Source organism: Phocoena phocoena, chromosome 11 (genome assembly GCF_963924675.1).
Source record: "Phocoena phocoena chromosome 11, mPhoPho1.1, whole genome shotgun sequence".
Taxonomy (NCBI): domain Eukaryota; kingdom Metazoa; phylum Chordata; class Mammalia; order Artiodactyla; family Phocoenidae; genus Phocoena; species Phocoena phocoena.
This window is the reverse complement of record NC_089229.1, coordinates 9,624,412-9,642,244: the sequence shown is the minus strand read 5'-3', so window position 1 is coordinate 9,642,244 and position 17,833 is coordinate 9,624,412. Positions and strand designations below refer to the sequence as shown.

The 17,833-nt window shown below is 56.3% G+C and overlaps 1 protein-coding gene across 8 annotated transcripts; it reads right to left on the bottom strand.

Annotated features, from left to right (window-relative positions):
- Nucleotides 1-2,619: 2,619 nt before the first annotated feature.
- SUN2 (Sad1 and UNC84 domain containing 2) lies at nucleotides 2,620-15,958 on the bottom strand. 8 transcript variants are annotated; one of them, XM_065886762.1, is made up of 18 exons: nucleotides 15,837-15,958; nucleotides 14,745-14,947; nucleotides 14,229-14,363; nucleotides 13,851-13,878; nucleotides 13,431-13,558; nucleotides 12,984-13,077; nucleotides 11,864-11,934; nucleotides 9,670-9,797; nucleotides 7,750-8,004; nucleotides 7,225-7,302; nucleotides 6,700-6,743; nucleotides 5,943-6,108; nucleotides 5,376-5,597; nucleotides 4,965-5,049; nucleotides 4,464-4,579; nucleotides 4,180-4,347; nucleotides 3,706-3,798; nucleotides 2,620-2,733 (listed from the first exon to the last, which is right to left on the bottom strand). In XM_065886762.1, the coding sequence occupies exons 1-18, from the start codon at nucleotides 15,956-15,958 to the stop codon at nucleotides 2,620-2,622; spliced, it is 2,250 nt and encodes a 749-aa protein (XP_065742834.1). The 8 variants fall into 8 exon arrangements, with proteins under 8 accessions (XP_065742834.1, XP_065742835.1, XP_065742836.1 ...); XM_065886763.1 differs by lacking the exon at nucleotides 13,851-13,878 and having other exon boundaries at nucleotides 13,431-13,526; nucleotides 14,229-14,404; nucleotides 14,741-14,947; XM_065886764.1 differs by lacking the exon at nucleotides 13,851-13,878 and having other exon boundaries at nucleotides 13,431-13,526.
- Nucleotides 15,959-17,833: the final 1,875 nt, after the last annotated feature.

The window sequence follows — 17,833 nt, the reverse complement described above, 5'->3', positions numbered from 1 at the left end:
GCGCAGGTTTGATTGGGGTCACGGGACGGACCATAGAAAAGACGGTGCGAGGGTTGTGCCATGAGGGCCTCTTAAGATTTGGACGTGTGCAGACAGGCCCCAGAGGGCACGAACAGAGGCCCTGAGCCCTGACGGTGTGCGGTAGGTTCCAGGGATGCGTTTACTAATGCCGCTCAGGTATGTCGCGACCTTTGTTGAAAAATGGTGCTAAATGCAGTGCAAGTGTGAATGAAATAGGTGATGAGGCGAGCAGTCGCTGAGGGGCGAGCCACAGTACTAGCTTTTTCCTCGTGCAGAGAGAGAGCTGAGGGCTTGAGTAACTGGCCCGAAGCCTTGGGCCTTGGCTTTGCCTTCCACCCAGCACCATCTCCTGCAGCAGTTTATCCCCCAGCTCCTGCCTACTGACCTGTTCCTGCCTTTATTTTCTCAGCTGTGATTGGGCCCCTCCCTGGGCCAGGTGCCATGGTCAGGATGAGAGGCGTGTGTTGAGAGTCCAGCTGGGCAGCCACCCCTGGCCCTTGGAGCTGCTCATTGGAGGCACTGAATCTGGGGAGAGATATTTGCAGGGAAGGGCCAGGACCTGCTCCCTGGAACTGGCAAGATTCTGGCTCTTCAGGGGACCAACCTCGTGCCATCCCAACACAGGTACAAGGGACAAGGGTTTAATTCCCACGGAGGGGGACTGCGGCACTGACGGCGGACGAGCTCAGTAGTAAAGTGGGTAATTTCTCCCCTCTGCTCCAGTGGCACTGAGAGACGCAGGACAAGCCGCCTGCTTCACGGTGGGACTGGGACATCAGTGATGGCTAATAAAGCCACTCACTTTCTCCTGCCAGCCTTTGAGCCCAGAGTCACAGGCACAGGGCCTGCCTCAGGTCCCATCTCCCATCACAGCTGAGTTTTAGCCGAGAAGCCGGGGTTTCTAAAGCTTAGGAGGAAGCCTTTGGGGCACTGTTTTGGCTAAGAGCAGGGTCCCGTGCAATGGCCAGATAAGAACCACACACTCCCCTGATCCTGGGCATAGTTTATTTTTTGCATAGGCATAAATTAGAACCTGGAGATACAAAATTAAGAACCAATAGTGCAGCATTTGTGACAGGAGAGCGCAAAACAAAACCTGGTTGTCTGGAGGCAGGGCCAGCGCCAGAGGACCGATCACAGGATGGCCGGGGCCTCGCCTTCGTTCCAGCTCCGTCCTCCATTCAGGGCGCCCACCTGCACAGCAGCCTTTCCTGCCCCCCCCACCGCGGGCCGGAACGAACCACAGAGTTGGAACCAGTGCCCCAACCCCCTCTTGGCAGCCAGGTTACGAGGACCTGAACTCACCCGAGGCCCCACAGAACGGGGCTAGGAATCAAGCCCTTAGCTTTTCAGTTAAAAAACAGACCTTGAAAAATACATACATAATAGAGCAGGGCTTGCTGGGTCCAAAAGCTCCCACCTCGGCCCCCCACTCCTAACCCAGCCCCCCACCCCTGACTGTCCCCCATAGAAAATGAGTCAGAATAGAAACAGAATTGAGCATGAGCTGAGAGAGCCCCCGGGGGTGGCTTAGGGTTAGGGGGCCTCTTACATCAGCGGCCTGATAGGGGTGGGGTAGGGCCAACAGTGCAGACAGACCTCCTCCCACCGTGGCACCCTGAGTGTCACTGTCAGTCACTGTATCGCTGGGCCACCACAAGAGCCCAGGGAGTCCCCTGAACACTTCTAGCTGACCCCGGATGTTTATGGCCTCGAAGGACAGGTCTGGGCACCCTGGGGGAATGCAGCAAGCTTGCGCTGGGGCACAGGTGGGCCCTAGCAAGGAGTGGGGAGCAGAGTGGGCCCCAGTCCCAGCATCAGGAGAGAGAAAGCAACTACTGTCCCTAGCAGAGGGGACTCCTACTGGGCCACAGAAGCAGTAACCCTCAGGCTCCCAGGAGCCAGATCCTCCAGGGTACAAGAAGCCCCATGGCCCACCCTGACCCAGGACAAATACAGTGTATAGAAGCCCTTCAGGAATGCTGTGGGCCTAGGCTGACAGCACTAGCTTTCTGGAGGAGCCCAGCTGCCTTCTCCCAGGAGCTTCCTGCCTGGGGACCAGTCCCAGCCTGCACCCTCCTCCCAGAGGACCTCACTTCTCTGCCTAGGGAGGGGGTACAGCTCAGCTGCCCCAGGCCCTAGCCTGTCTCACCCACGGCTTTGGCACCTGCTTCATTTATGCAGCTCCCTGGGTGCCAGCCCCCGCACATAGGCAAGGGGCAGGCAGGTCTCATCCACCTTTGCCGGAACATGGGCACTCATCCCGTCTCTCCCTGCCTCGATTTCCCACAACATGCTACATATGTACACCCTCGCAGGAGGGAGAAGAAGACGCCCAGTGCCCGGCGCGCAGAGAACAAAGAAGGAAAAGCGACGCCGGAGCCTGCTGACCGCTGGAGCCACCCGGCGCTCAGGAAGAGCCTGCGCGTTCCTTCTCACCTCCGCTGGGCCAGGGGCTCTTCTTGCCCGCTCCCGGAAGTCAGTGCGCTTCAAGCGTGCGGGGGCAGAGGCGGGGGTGCTGCGCAGCCACCCCCAGAGCAGGGGGCGTGTGCCGAGAGGAGCTGGCCTCCCCGCTGGCGGCGGCGGCACAGAGAAGGCCTAGTGGGTGGGTTCCCCGTGCACCCTGAAGCGGTAGATGCAGGTGTACTCGGGGTGGCCCCAGTTAGTCAAGATCCGCAGCTCCACCACCTGGTACGTGGCCATTTTAGGGCCCTGGCGAGAGAAGGCAGGGGTGGGAGTCCTCAGACCGGAGGGGAGACGGCCACACCTAGGGCCAGACGCCCCCTCCCCCGGGCCTCTGTAGAGAACCGGACTTCAAAGCTCCTGTCTTCAGACCCTGGAACAGTTTCCACCTGGTGGGCCAAGGAGCCCCACAGGCTTCAGAGGTCCCACAGGGGCCGCCAACGCATGTCAGGCTGCGCCAGGCCCAGCCCACGGCCACATAAAAACGGCCTTGTAACCGAGCCCCAGCGTGATTCATCTCAAACTGGGAAAACCTCACAGGAGCTCTCTTTGACCATGAACAGAACTACCTTTATGGAGAGTTTGATGTATGTCGATGTTGAAAGAGAATTCCTTCACTGTGAATTAAGCAGAATTTCTTTTCTTTCTCAAGTTCCCATCAGTCCTCTGTGTCGTACGCTCATTTTCAGCTGAGGGCTCAAACTCTCTGCCTGGTAGCCAGGCCTGCCTCTCTCCCCGCTCTGTCCCTTCTCCACCTCACCCACTTCCTCACACCAGGACTCCCCTGGTGTGGCTCTCAGGCCACCTACCAGAGACTCACCTGGGCTGGAGACTGGGGATCTATTTCTAACAAGGGTCTAGGAGACCGATGCCCACTCAAGTTGAGGCAGGAGCCCCCCAGCAGTGGCCCAGCCACGCTGTGCTGTGCGAGGCCCAGCTGGGCCACATTCACTCGGATACCTGCCCTCTGCAGGCAGCTCCCCAGCACTGCCCATCTGGGAGGGCCCCTCCCCCTCCCCCGCGCTGATGTGCACTTGGCGCCTCTCCCACGCCACAGGGACAGTGGTCTCTGTTCCGTACCTCGGGCTGTGGGTGGGCTAGGCTGTGACTTCTCACTTGGAACCCCCAGTGCCTGGCACAGGACAAGTACTCAGAAAACATCTGCTGAATGGGTGGGAAAGTACATATATATGCCTCTGCCAGCAGAACAGAATCCCATACCTGAAAATAAAACGTCTGAATGGGCTCCCCATCCTGGTCGTACGTGAACTGGCCAAGGAGCGTCCCCTCCTGCTGCAGGTCTTCATCGAAACCCTGAAGAGAGAGCAAAGGATGGAGGGAAGAGCCTGCTCTTAGACACGGGCCCCCAGGGAGGAAGGCCTTCCCTCCCGTTTCCCCACTGGTCCCCCCCCCAGCCGGTGGGGCAGGCACCAGCCTCCTCGGGGGCTGCAGAGGGCCTGAGCTCTGGACACAGGGCCGCTGTGTGATCTGTGACAAGTCACTTAACTCATTAGGCCTCCGTTTCTTCCTCCGCAGCCCGAGGTAACTGAGACCGAAGTGCTGTTTCCCACCTTGGCGCCGTCTCTTCCATATCTATTCCCTTCCCCTCAACCAAAGAACGATCCCAACTCTATCCTCAATAGAGACCCACAGGGCCCTCTTACGGCCCCTCTAGCCCCCAGGTGGGATACTCACAAAGACGGCAAAGTCCTTGGGGGCACTGGAGATGGTGCTGTTGGGGGACAAGGATTTGGGTACATGCTCTAAGGTGACAGCAGTGGGGCGGATGCGGGCAGAAAGGCGAACCACAGCAAAGCCCTGGGGCCCCTGGAAGGCCCAGCAGTTGCCTGGGTGCACGTCTGGCTGGAAGGGGAGAACGTCGGGTCAGCACATGGCAGGTGACAGAGACAACCCGCCCTGACCCAGGAGGGGACGGTCACCCAGCTACGCAGGCGACTCGGTGTGCTCAGGGCCCCCACCTGGAGAATGACTCGGGGAGACTGGGATTGGTACCACAGGGGGATGCCGAAGAGGCTGAGGAGGGCCGTCTTGGTCTCGTAGGTCTCGGAACATCGGGTGCTGATAACGCTGGCCCCTGAGACAGGAAAGCAAGGCAGGGTGGGCGCCTGGGGCTGGACTCCAGCAGGGGAGGGAGACCCACACAACCAGCTTAGCTCGCCAGCCAAGGGAACCCCGGCAGGGTCTACTATTGCCCGTCCCCTCCCTGAGGACCAGCCTTCACACCTAACCCAGACCCCAGAGCAGCTACAAGCGCCGCCCGCCTCTTCCCGGCCGAGGGTGGTGCGCAGCACGTCCCGCTTCTCCCACGCAGTCACTCGCCTTGGTTGTGAGCGCTGGGTTGGGTGAGTTCTGCTGACCTCAAGCCCTGCTTGCCTAACACCACAGCTACCCTAGCAGATGCCAGGGGGCCCGCCGGCGTAGGGAAAGGGGCCCAGCAAAGGGAGGAGAGGTGTGCACACCTCCCGATTCCAGAGCGTAGTCCACCATCCCGATGCGGTCCTCGCTGTAGCGCTTCAGAGCCTGGTTTACGATACGGTGCACCTGCTAACACAGGCGCCCCGGGCAGCTGTGACGGGAAGCAGACTCGCCCACCGCCGTGGCCCCACCGTTAGGGGCCAGGAACCCCTGGGCTCAGCCTCCCCAGTCCGGACACGTGCCGCTTGCTCAGGCGTGCGCCTCCACCCTTCCACACCGGCCCCAAAGCAAACATCGGAGCCGCCTGGATGTCACTTCGGTCACAGAACAGGCCAGCGAGCTGGCAGCGTGGGACTGTGCAGCTCTGCGGCTCCCAGGGAGGAAAGCAGTGCGTGTGTGCTGGGTGGATTAGCCACTGCGGGGGGCGGGGGTGTCCAGGGGCATCCGGTCCTCACCTCCTCTGTCACCCCAATCACGCCCTCCTTCTGCAGCGTCAGCCCCAGGCTGGCCACGGCCTCCCTCGCGGACCTGCCCTGCATCTCGGCCACGTGGGCGAGGATCTTGCTCTCCAGCTCCTGCAGCTGAGCTTGCGTCTCCTCTCGCTGAAGGAGCCCAGTGCGGCTGCCCCCACCTCGAAGAAGGAACTGACTGACCCAGGCAGGGAACTGAGACTCCACCTAGGCACCAAAGAAAGCTCTCACTCTGGGAGGCTCACAGTGGAAGCTGCCACAGCAGAGCCCTGGCCAGGGTGGGGTGGCGCCTGGCTTGGGTAGAGGGGACAGGGAGCGAGGAACAGGCCTGCGAGGGGAGGGCCAGCACGTGCCTGCTCAGGCCACAAGGAGGAAAGAGTTATGAACAATCCTCCATGTTATCAATGAGAGAACAGGAAGAACTTCTGTCCAAGAAAGCCAGCATCTGTGCTGAGTCCAGAGCAGGGGGCAAGAGGCTCTTTGCCTTGCAGACTGCGAGGACGGTCTCAGAGGAGGGGTATTCAGCAAGGGACGTGGATGGTTCCAACTCACGTCGTCCCGCACAGCCTGGAGCTGCTGGGGCAGCAGGCCCACTTGGTCCTCCACCGAGCTCTGCTTCAGGGTCAGGGCTGCCAGTTCCTGCCGCAGGCCTTCCAGCTGAACCCCCAGCCGCCCCAGCTCCTTCATGGAACTCTCCCGAAAGGACTCCTGGGTCATCCTACTCCCAGACAGAGAAGAAGGAGTAAGCCTTGGATCTCTGGTGAGGGGCAAGGCTATGCTGAGGAGAACAAGAGGATCCCCTAGTTGGCACCTGATATAAGGGTGTGCCCACCACTCACTGGTGAGTGCAAGGCTCACTCTTGGAGGTTCTGGCTGTAGAACAGAGCTCCGGTGCCTATGACTTGGCTTGCATATCCCAAGGAGCTAATTATTACAGTATCCCATTTCCCTTCTAAGCCCAGATCCATAACTCACTCTACCTCAGCTCTCACATCCTCCACAAGTACAGGTATCTGGGGCATGGGAATACAGCCGGCATGAGGTTGTACAGAAAAGACGGTACATCTGTAAATGAACCCATGAATCCCAATTCTCTTGCAATGCCTGCAACCCCTGCCGGACCTCCACTGCACCTCAAGGACAGGCTCTGGGCAGGTGATCCTGAGCTAGGTTTCAGCCATCTCCCTCTCTGCTTGGGACACAATCAGAATTCTGCTCCGGGGCTCTGCTCCCCAGTCCTAGCTGGGGGTGGGAATGGGGGCGGGGGCTGGGGCTGAACAGGCCTAGGGCAGATGGCAGTGTGCGTTACCTTTGCCACTCAGACTTCAGCTCCTGGAGTCGAGCCTCAGACTCCTATAAGCAGAAAGAAGGGAGCAATACAAGAAATGTCAGGCTCACAGCAGTCAGTCTCCCAGAGCAGGATCTGTTCCCTCTGGGGTCTTTGGTTAACCACATCCCCACCCCCGGGCCTCCTGACTGATCTAGCAAACGTCAAACTGGCCTCCTGGTTGAGGTCCTTCTGGGAGTCTCGGCCCATGTCTATCGTGCTTAGGCGTTCACCCGTTCCCTCGTTCGTTCAGCACGTATACCCAGCACAACAGGCCACTTGAAAGCAGCCCTTCCTGTCCTCAGGCATGATCCCAGAGCGTCTCTGCAGAGTGTTCCAGCCCAGGTGGATTCAGTTCAAGCAGAAGTCAGGAGGCTCACAACCCTTCTCCCCATTCTGCACCTAAGCAGACCCTTAGGGGCCAAGGTGTCTCTCTGAGCCCAAGAACAGATGACGAATCCGATCAGCGCCCCACCGTAGGCTCCAAGTGCCCCCAAGCCCACCAACCTGCGAGGCCTGGACAATCTTCTTGAAGAGGTCTTCTGAGTCCTGTTGATGCTCTGCTCTCAGGGTGACCAGTTCTTCCTATGAGGCACAGGAGAGAGGCTAAGGGTTTTACTGAGTCGTGCTCAGAGGCCGCTTACAACCAGTGAGTGGTGTAACCGGAATTCGAACCAGGCCTGTCTGGCTGCAAACTTCAGCTCCTGGCCTTTCTGCTACGGTGCTTCCTGGAAACACGCAAGCCTCCCCTTGGTCTTCACTGCACACCTGCATGGTGTGCCACACCTACGTGGGCATTACAGGCACACTACAATCTCATGTTCTCACAACCAGGGGCGGGGCAGACGGGAGAGTCTCCATTTTAAAGAGGAGGACACTAAGTCTTAGAGAAGGTAATTGCCAAGTGGTAGAGCCGTCTGACCCTGAACGACACACTGCTGTCTCCCTCATGTCAGGGTGCAGGGCCTCGCCCCCTCCACCCCGCACACCCAGGGCGTCAGCCACACGGGCCCCTCAGCTCTCCTCCCCGACCTGGATCTGAGCAGCGGTGTCCCTGCGGAAGTCCTCCTTCAGGGCAGCCTCGCGGCGGCTCACCAGCCCCTCCAGGAGCGCCAGGGTGTCCTCGTGGCTCAGGCTGCCGCTGGCCGCCTGCCCTCCGGCCCCCTGCCGCAGCTCCAAGCGTTCCAGCCGCATGGCCTCCTTCTGCCAGCTGGAGGAAAATTCGGCAGCAAGAGCTTCCAGGCGCCGCTCCAGAGAGTGTACCCGGGACAGAATGCGCTGCTCAGCCTGGCAGGACGGGGAGGGAAAAGCCACAGAGGTTAGGGACTTACGACAACAGTGCTCCCTAAAGAGGAAGGGAAGAGAATCCCAGAAACACCCAAATGAAATTATAAAACACAGTCTGTCGACTGTCAGTTAAAAGGCACGAGCCTAGTGAGTACAGAGGTTGGGCTTCTGACTTGCAAAAATTCCATTTTTAAACTAGGCAGTACTTGCATGACTCAAAAAGCAGGCAAACAGCAAAAACTCATGCTCCTAACCTCTGCCCCATCCACCCAGAGCCCTCACCACCAAGCCTTCCCAAACCAGGCAACTACTTTTATTAGTGTCTTTACGCAGATGAAAGTAAATACAAAGATATGTCATTCTTTACTTCCCCCGTTTTACAGAAAAGGTGGTCCTGAAATTGAGTTGTCTTTACTAGTGATTAAAAAAAAAAAAAGTTAAAGATGCCAGAACACATCGTTATTTTGTGAAATAATAAAATCAGGGTCAGGAAAGTAATATCTACCAAAATAAATGGTTAAAAATGTGATAGCAAATTAAATTCAGCAGGATGCAAGCAAAGTTCAAATAACTATAATCAGAGGACAAAGCGTTTTCCATTTTCACCGTAGACCCCAGGACCTGCACACACACACACTCCGGTGGCTTGTGCACTCATCGCCCCCCACTGGACTGCAGGCCTCTTGAGGGCAGGGCCTGGGCCGGATCCAGCTTTAGCCTCTGGCGGGTTGCAAAAATGTCCTGCCCTCCTCCCAGCATCTGCGCCCTCTGCAATGTGGCTTCGCAGGTGCTTCCATGGAGAGGTGGGGTCTATTTCCCTCTCCTTGAATCTGGCCTGGCTCTGAGATTTGCTTCAGCCAATAGAATGTGTCGGAAGTCACAGTACGCTAGTTCTGAATCTAGTCCTCAAGGTCTGGCATGATTCCACTCTCCTGGAACCCTGCCCGGCCGCTATGAGAACAAGCCCGGGCTACCTGCTGGACAGCAAAGGTACAACCTGCCCAGTCCAGGCCTAGACCAGCCCGCCCCTGCTGACCCACCAGTCAACTGCAGACACGCGAGGGGGCCCAGCCAAGATCAGCTGTCCTTGCTCAGACCCGAAAAGCCTCCCAGAGGACCTGCAGGCTCACGAGCTAATCCAATGCTGTACTACTTTTTTTTTTTTTTTTTTTTTGGCTACACCGCACAGCTTGCGGGACCTTAGCTCCCCGACCAGGGGTTGACCCTGGGCCGTGGCAGTGAGAGTGCCGAGTCCTAACCACTGGACCACCAGGGAATTCCCCAGTGCTGGTACTTTTAAGGCACTGATTCTGGGGGTGGTTTATCTATGGTAATAGGTAACAGAACAGGATATTACCTGACTCACAGAAGGTACTCAGTGAAGATTCGTGATATTGTACTGAAAAGGAACAAAGTCGGCAAGACAATTTGTCTTATTCCTTTTCCTTCTGTCTTCCGTGCCTCTTAGGACAGCCACTAACTTTTGGGCAGTTTTGAGTCATATTTAAGCCCAGGCAACATCCCCCCCCAACATCTGTACCACAAACAGTAGAGAAGGGTGTCCTGGCAGCACCTCTTCAGCTGTGTGTGTGAGGAAGAAGGGCAGGGACGACTTCAATGGCAAATTCAGGCCGAGGCGGGAGGCTGCGACCCTAAGAGGCTCACCTGGAAATGTGGGGATGAGTCTCTGGAACCCCACACCGCACGCTGCCCGCTGCTGCCCTTCGAGGCCCACCAGGAAGCCACGGCGGGGTGGAACGTCTGCAGCCCGAAGGGGTAGCAGTACCATGCGCCTGCACACAGAGGAGGGGGCAGTTAACCTGGGCCGGGGCCACAGCGCGGACGGCAGCCTCGTGAGCAGCGCTCGCCAGCAGCCTGTCTCGCTCGCGGGAGCCTTGCCCCGGCCAAAGGCGGTGTGAGGGGTGGAGGTTCCCGCCACTCTCTGAGGCAGCAGCCTCCACCCGACAATCCCAGCATGTACGCATCCTCACGTCCCCTCAGGAATCCTCATCTTTCCATAGGTGGCAAAGCTTGGAGGAAACGGCTATCGTAAGTTGGGGATGATCCAACGGTAGAACCCAGAGGGCCTGACGGTGGTCCTCAGTCCAGACCGTACATCAGAATCACCCACGCAGCTTTTGAAACAATCAGTGTCTGGCCCCGCCCTCCAGAGTGAGTTCGCGGGCCTGGGGGATCCCTCCATAAGGAATTTTATTTTATTTTATTTTATTTTTTTTCATAAGGAATTTTAAAAGCTCCACAGGTGGGAATTCCCTGGCAGTCCCATGGTTAGGACTCCGAGCTCTCAATGCCGAGGGTGTGGGTTTAGTCCCTGGTTGGGGAATTAAAATCCCACAAACCGTGCAGCATGGTCCCCCAAAATAAATAAATAAATAAAAGCTCCCTGGGTGACTCTAATGGGCTGCCATGGTTGAGAATCACTGAAACAGAATCCACCTGCTCAGAAAGGCTGCCTGCTGCCCCAGAACAGAGCACAAGGCTGCCACCACACAGAGACATTTGCATCTTGCTTTAGGGGCTACCTGTTTGTGATGTGTTTACTCCTGAGCTATGGACGTGCCACGTGTGTGCGTGTACATGTATGCGTGGGGCTGACAGCGCCTGAAAAAGCCATATTGGCTGTGGGGTCTCCACCCTGGTAAGATGTCACACTTGCCACTCAATTGTTGGCCTCCAGCAGGTGCAACAGGAAGCATGTGACCACCAGACTTTAAGTCAGACCCTCCGGACAGGCCTTCACTTACTGCCCTCCCGGAGCTGGTCACTCCGCCCCTCTGCCTTTCAGACTTTCCGTATGCATCTCATGACACCATGAGAACCTCAGCTCCACCAACCCCACATGGGGATGGTGAAACAAACAACCTTGTGAGATAACACAAGGGAATATGCTTCCTGAACAAAACACTGTAAGATTATAAAAGGTCATTATTATTTTAAGGGCAATGCCCAGTTTCCACTGGATAGGAACAAGCTGTTCTTGTAACAGGAAACAAGGGAATCAACACTTGGAAAGATGTTCTACCTTGGTAGAAATCAAAGAAATACAACTTGAGTAGATGCTAAACCTATAAAACCACCTCTAAAAATATAACAATAATAAAGCATGGTCTTTAATTATAAATTGGTAAAACTGAGCCTGGGGGCCACAGGGGCAACTCACAGGAAACTGTGAAACTCATGTGAAATTGTCAAATCAAAAGTTGGACACTAAATATATGAACATAATGATCACAACTATGTAAAAAATGTGAAAGTTCAACGATAGAGACTGGAACAACGTGGAGCATCTTATAGATGACAGGTACTTCTTGGTGCAAAAAGGTGCTCTCACTTCCCTTTACGACTTCATTGTTTTGATCCTAAAGACAGCTGAAGACTGAACTTGATGTAATGGTAATTCACTCACCCAGACAACCTCCTGATTTGGAATGGAGGGAAAATGACTGCTAATAACAGTGTCAGAGTCCCTGCTTTTTACCCCAGTATTCCTGTACTAAGGCATGTTCCAGCCCCTGGGGCTGCAAGGATGCTCTAGACATGCTAGGCAGTCCAGCGTAGGAACCCAAACCAAGGACAAGATCAGTGGATCGGAGCATTTCCCCTTTCACCCGCTGGTCACCTGAGGACCCAGGAGACCCAGACAGGATGCTGCCCAGGCTCCATCCGACCCCGCTCGTCCTGCCTCCTTCCCTTTTTTGTAGTTGATCACTGTCTCTCTAGTTTTCACATTTCCGCTCAGCACCAGCCTCGGCCCACACTCTGCCTGCCCCTCTGGCTCGCAAGCCCCATCTCCACAAGCTCTCGTTCTACCCCTCCCTGTGACAGTGGATGCGCTCACCATAGGTCAGGCCGGTCAGAAGCAGCAGCAGCAAGAGGAACCCCAGGAACGTCTTCAGTGATGAGAAGCGCCTGGACCACAGGAGGGGAGAGAGGGCAGGCGGAGGTGTCAGGAGGGCGCCAGGGCCTCTATATGCCCCCAGGGAGTTCCTAGAGATTTTTCCTGAGTGCTGAGCTAGAGTTAGAGAGGACACCCTCAAGCCTCTCATCTTGCCAGGGCCAGATTGGATGCTTTACCTGCAAAGCTTGGAGTGATGGGGACAATTCTGACTCTGAACTGTATTGATGTTATCAAAAATAAATATAGCGGGGGGGGGGGGGCGGGTTTCCCTGGTGGCGCAGTGGGTAAGAATCCGCCTGCCAATGCAGGGGACACGGGTTCGTGCCCTGGTCTGGGAAGATCTCACATGCCACGGAGCAACTAAGCCTGTGCGCCACAACTACTGAGCCTGTGCTCTAGAGCCCATGCTCCGCAACGAGAGATGCCACTGCCATGAGAAACCCGCGCACCGCAATGAAGAGTAGCCCCCGCTCGCCGCAACTAGAGAAAGTCCATGAGCAGCAACGAAGACCCAACACAGCCAAAAATAATAAATAAAAATAAATTTATAAAATAAATAAATAAGTAAATACTGGGGTCTCTGAATAACCTAAAACTTTCACAGACAGATGTCCTCTAGGCAAGCAAATATAGAAGAAAAAAAAAGTAACTCCTTAGGCAGTATTTTCTTTTGGAAAACACTGGGGGTCCAGATCACCGGGGGGCCAAGAGGGATGCTGAATGTTCTGGGAAACACCACTTGCTGGCTAGAGCCTAAGGCCTGGCCAGCAGGAGTAAAGCTGGGCTTGTCTGAGACTCAGAAGTGGCTAGGCTGGTGTTCGGAAGGAAGTGCCCAAGAAGCTGCGTTCCAGAACACTCCCTGCACCTGACTCTAAGTCCTGTCCACTGTCAGGCATGATTCCAGAAAAAGGGGCTCTGGGTGTCCACTCCACGCTCACTAATAAAAGCCACAGGTAAACTAGGAAAGAAAAACCTTCAGAGAAACCATCACGCACAGGTGTAGATGCTTTATCGGCCCCTTCTGCCTGGGGCCTTCTGACTCCTTGTCAGTCTTGCTTACCTGGTTAAAACGAAGACGTCGAGGAGGGAGGCAGCTGTCGTCAGGCGGTACCAGGTGGTGCCAATCCACCAGTAGAGGAGTCCGAAGAGCCGGCCTGGAAGAGGGCCCGTCAAGCCTAAGTGCCACGCTGAACCACTGGGCCTGTGTGTCTCCACCAGCGGTCCTCCCTGCCCCGACCCCAACCCTGATCGCCAGTGCACCTCCGTCCTGTCCCACGCTACCCAGGTCCTGTGATGCCACCCGCCTGCGCTGCCAACGCCCTCCGCCCAGCTTTCAAGCAAGGGTGCTCCCGTGGCTCCTGGCTCCCCGTAATTATTCTGGAGCGAGCTATCCCTGGTGGTCCTACAGTCTCTTTCTAACAGGTTGGATACCCAACCGCAGAAAGATGGGTGAAAGTGACTGCCAGAGAGAATGGAAACAATCATGTACAGAGCAGCCAGCACTCACCTGGAGAAGTGACCACCATCCAGAAAAGAGAGCCCGCCCGAGAGACAGCGTTCCGTAGCCGCGACCCTGAACCCTGCTGGTCCGTCTCCGAGTAGCCTGCAGGGGAGGAGAGGAGACGCCCAGTCGTCCTCACTCTTTTTTTCTGGTGTGGAAGTGCCGTGCACCGGAGGGCCTGCGGAATCTTACTTCCCTGACCAGGGATCGAACCCGTGCCCCCTGCAGTGGAAGTGCGGAGTCCTAACCACTGGACCGCCGCTGTCCTCACTCTTAAGAGCCTTGGGACATGGAGACTGTCAGTTGTCTGCTCCTCTAGACTGTGAGCTGAGACCGTGTGTCATTCTCCTTCACAGCCCCAAGTGACAGAGGCTGGCAGCTAGCAGGCCAGTAAACGCTGACGAAGCGAAGGGCTAGATTTCTGACATTTTATTTCCCTTGGACTCCTTGTCGGCTTCCTTCTCACCAGCAATCCCTCAAACCACTCAGAACTAGACTAAGGGAATCAAGCACCTCCTGCGAGTGAAGCTCCATGTTAAACACCTGCCGGAAATGAGTCAAATAAGGGAACTGGCCACAGGCGGCTCAAGGCCTTGTGGGGCCAGGCGATCGCATCCCAGCGCTATCGAGGGCCACCCCAGGCCCGGGTTCAGGGCACCATGGTGGTACAGCAGCAACACTCAGCTGGACACCATGCTCTCTCGAGCTGTCAGGGCGCCTTCCCCTACTTCCCGTCACCTCCCCAGCAGCCCGGGAACCCGGCGGAGCACCTCCCCGAGGCTGGGGAGGGAGGACGTCGCCTACCTACGTAGTCATCCTCGGAAGAGTAGCCCGAGGACGACCCGAGGAAGTCCTCGGACAGCTTGTTCTCCGGGAGCCCGTTGACTTTGCTGCTCTCAGTGCCACCTGTGTCTCTCCTCCTCACCCGCAGGTCCTCACCTGAGGAGGGAAGAACGTGGGGTTCTCCTGGGGCAGAGATGCTCCGAGGAGAGTGTTCCAGAGGGACTCGCGGGGACACCCCGAGGAGCATCTCTGATGGGCAGATGGAATCTACTCTTAGCCCCACCCGAGCTCCCTTGGGTCAAGGGAGGGTGAACTAGGACCGGCTCCTCCGTCTCCCAGGCCTGGAGCAGCTACGTGGCTACTCCATCGTCTAAAGGGGCCTGGAAGTTCAGACACTCGGCTGCTCTCCCAAGGGTTTCCGAAGGTGGGGAACCCCTCTTCTGGCCCAGCAGCGGTTAGGAAACCCCCAGGGGGGGATTTTGGACCATAAATCTCCAGAGGCAGCAGAGGCCCAGGAGAAAGGCTGTGGACACTCACTCCAGAAGGGGTCACCATGCAGCTGGTCATCGAGGATGGAGTTCCTGGTGAGAGAGGCAGCGATGGAGGCGGCCCGGGGGCTGCCAAAGTAGGACTCCCTGACCACAGACTCGCTGTAGTAGGAGGTGTGCCTGTCGGAGGAGGGGCCCAGCTGCGGCGCTGGGGAGAGGCGCTTCATGTTGCTGGATTTCCTCTTCAGGGTCCTGTGGGAGGTCAGCAGGAGGAGAGAGGCAGGAGCTGGCAGGTGAGCCCAGCCAGGAAAGCGAAAGCGGGGCTCTAGGCAGTGCTCTGCCCTCCTAAGGTGGGGGGGGGGGGCCTGCGGCCTTGTTGCTAGGCAACTAACAACTCCCAACTGCTGACTGTCTACCGCGCAAAGCAGGTACTTTCTGTGCTCCCATTATCTCTAAATCTCACAAGCAGTTAGGCGAGATCATCAGTAAGCCATGGAGTCAGGATTCAAATCTAGGTCTCTAACTTCAAAGCCAAAGTGTTTTTTCATGCTTCCTCATGGATTAGGAATTTCTACAACCCACTGAAAACCCAGACAAACCCAACCTGGCCTTCTAGAGCTAGTCAAAGCCTCAGGGGCTGTCATCTGGGCCTCACATCTGCAAGGGGGCAGGGTGAGGCAGGCGCCTGCCTTAGCTCACATCCTGGTGCCCCTTGGACTTGTTCGTCTCCTCAGCTGCTTCGCTGGCCCTGAGGAGGCCCTACAGACAGTGGCACATGTGGGTGTGGGTCTGGGGAGGATGGCCAGACTGGCAGAGCCATCCACGGCACCATGGGTTCCTGTGAGCCCAGCTCTCAGTTTTGGGGTTTCCGGCCTGGCTTATTCTTGAAGCTGCCTCTCCCCACTTCCTGTTCTCTGAACATGAGGGCAGCAGCCCGGCTTACAGCACGGAGAGAAGAAACAGCACTGGGCCCTGGCATCCCGAGGTGTGAATGTCCCCTTTGACCAGACATGGGTATCTGACCTCTGCCCACAAAAGTCACAAGACGAAGAGGCTGCGCAGTGAACCGCCCAAGACATGTGCTCTGCAGGTCAGTGCGCTCCCACAGAGGCAGGTGGGGCTGGAAGTGGCGATCCCATACCTGAGAGGACTGTCTTTAAACAGGGTGCTCTGACTCCCCATCACCGAGCTCCCCCCACTGCTGCTGCTGCCGTCATCGTCACCCTGGGAGTAGCGTGTTAGGCGCTGGCTTCTTCGAGACATGATGAGGTGGGCGGGGGACCCTTCCCCTGAAGCGTCTTGGGAGAGAAAGGGCGCCATGTGAAGCGTGGGGCTGTTCTCAGCCCCTCTCCAGGGGAGGAGAAACAACGCACTGCCTCCGAGCCAATCCCCACCCCCCACCGGGATTCAACTGAAACAGCCTGAGATGTGGGTGACATGGGGCATTTATTAATTATCCCGGCCCCACCCACCCTGCTGCCCTCTGCCCTCTGCCTTGGGCAGCCTCTTTCATGGCACCTTCCACAGGATTTCCTAATTCTCAGTTTACTGGATGCGGAGGTCCGTGAGAGCTAGAATTGGGCCTTCTGCAGCCTTTGACGTGAGACAGAGCCTGTGGCACCTGATAGGTAGGCCACAGGTGCTAAATGAATGCCTTTCATCACTGCTGCCCTGCACCCGCTCTCCAGCCCAGCCATCTTACCGTGCTGCCCTGTCCCTAGAGCTGTGCCTGTTCTTGTTCTAGCTTGTTTCCCTTAGATGGGACGTGCTTTCCTTTCTTCATAGCTGTATTCACTGATTCAGAGCCGCAATCAAACTTTGACTCCAGAACACTTTTGCACGGTAACCCCTGCCTCCATCCTGATGGTGCCCGGATGCCGTATCCCATTAGCGATTATTGGGCTGCAACACCAGTGCATCTTGATACGATAACATACTTTGTTCAATGCCTCCTAGGTACCCGGCTCCTTACACACCCATTATAATCCAGGAAGGCATCGTTACCCCCACTGTACTGGGGGGAACCTGGGACACTGAAATGATCAGTAACCTGCCCACAGCCACCAGCCTGTAAGTGACAGTGGCAGAGTTTGAGCTCAACTCTCACAGGTTGCAGGGCCTGGGTCCTTCCACTCCACCGGGAGGTTTTCAAGTTGTTTCAGGAATATGTTGTTGTGTCCCCAACTAGAGTCTTTTACAGCCTCCAGTATGTTCAGAACAGGCTGCAGAGCTGTTACATTTGTTAACAAACTAACAAAACAGGCAGGTGGAGCGCCAGTGTGGGATTACCCTCAGTCCCTACCAGCCAGACCAGTCACTCACTACGTGGGGTGGAAAACCAAGGCTCTGGAATTGATAAGATTCAGAGGAGGCCAAGGTGAAAAGACATGGCAAAAGGGGGCATTCTACAACACAAGGAGGATTCATAAACCTTTCAGTTCTAGAAACCCAAGTTCAAAATCTCAGATGACCAGTATGAGCATGGCGCCTTTGCCAGCCTGTATTACAAAGTCACTGTAATGCTTCAGTCCTAGTACTTGTGACTTATCGCTTCCAATACTCCTCGTTGATACTTAAATTGCTAGTTCTCTGGACTGTGTGGTGGACATAGGCTCTAACACATCCCAACTCAGACTACAGAAACCAGGAGGTCTGGTTAGTCCAGTTGAAGAATTCTACAAAGTCGTCTTCTGCAAAACAAGCAGCCTCATGTCTTGGGTCTTATTGGTGTCTTCACAGGTAGGATGTCCACCTGGCATCCTTCCCTGGTTTTAGCCGATGGTGGTAAAGGGACCGACTGGTAGTAGCCACAGCAGGAAGTTGGCCTGGATCCTTTTCTATATTCCATTCCTTATAAGGTAATTCCACCCCTGCTACTGCCCTCCCCACCTGAAAGCTACAGATGCTCACACAGACGACTCCTCTTAACCCTGCCCTGTAGAAGCTGATGAAGCTTTCGCCCTGGGGCGGGAACAAAGCAATGAGTTTAAACAGAACTCGAGCTACTGCCGGCAAGAATATAAATAAATATTTAGATGGAGGTGTGTGTGTGTGTATGTGTTTTGCGAGGGGGGGGGGGCGGTTGCTGAAAACCATCAGCAGTCAGCACCCTTCCAGGGGTGCCTTTTAGTCTTTCTC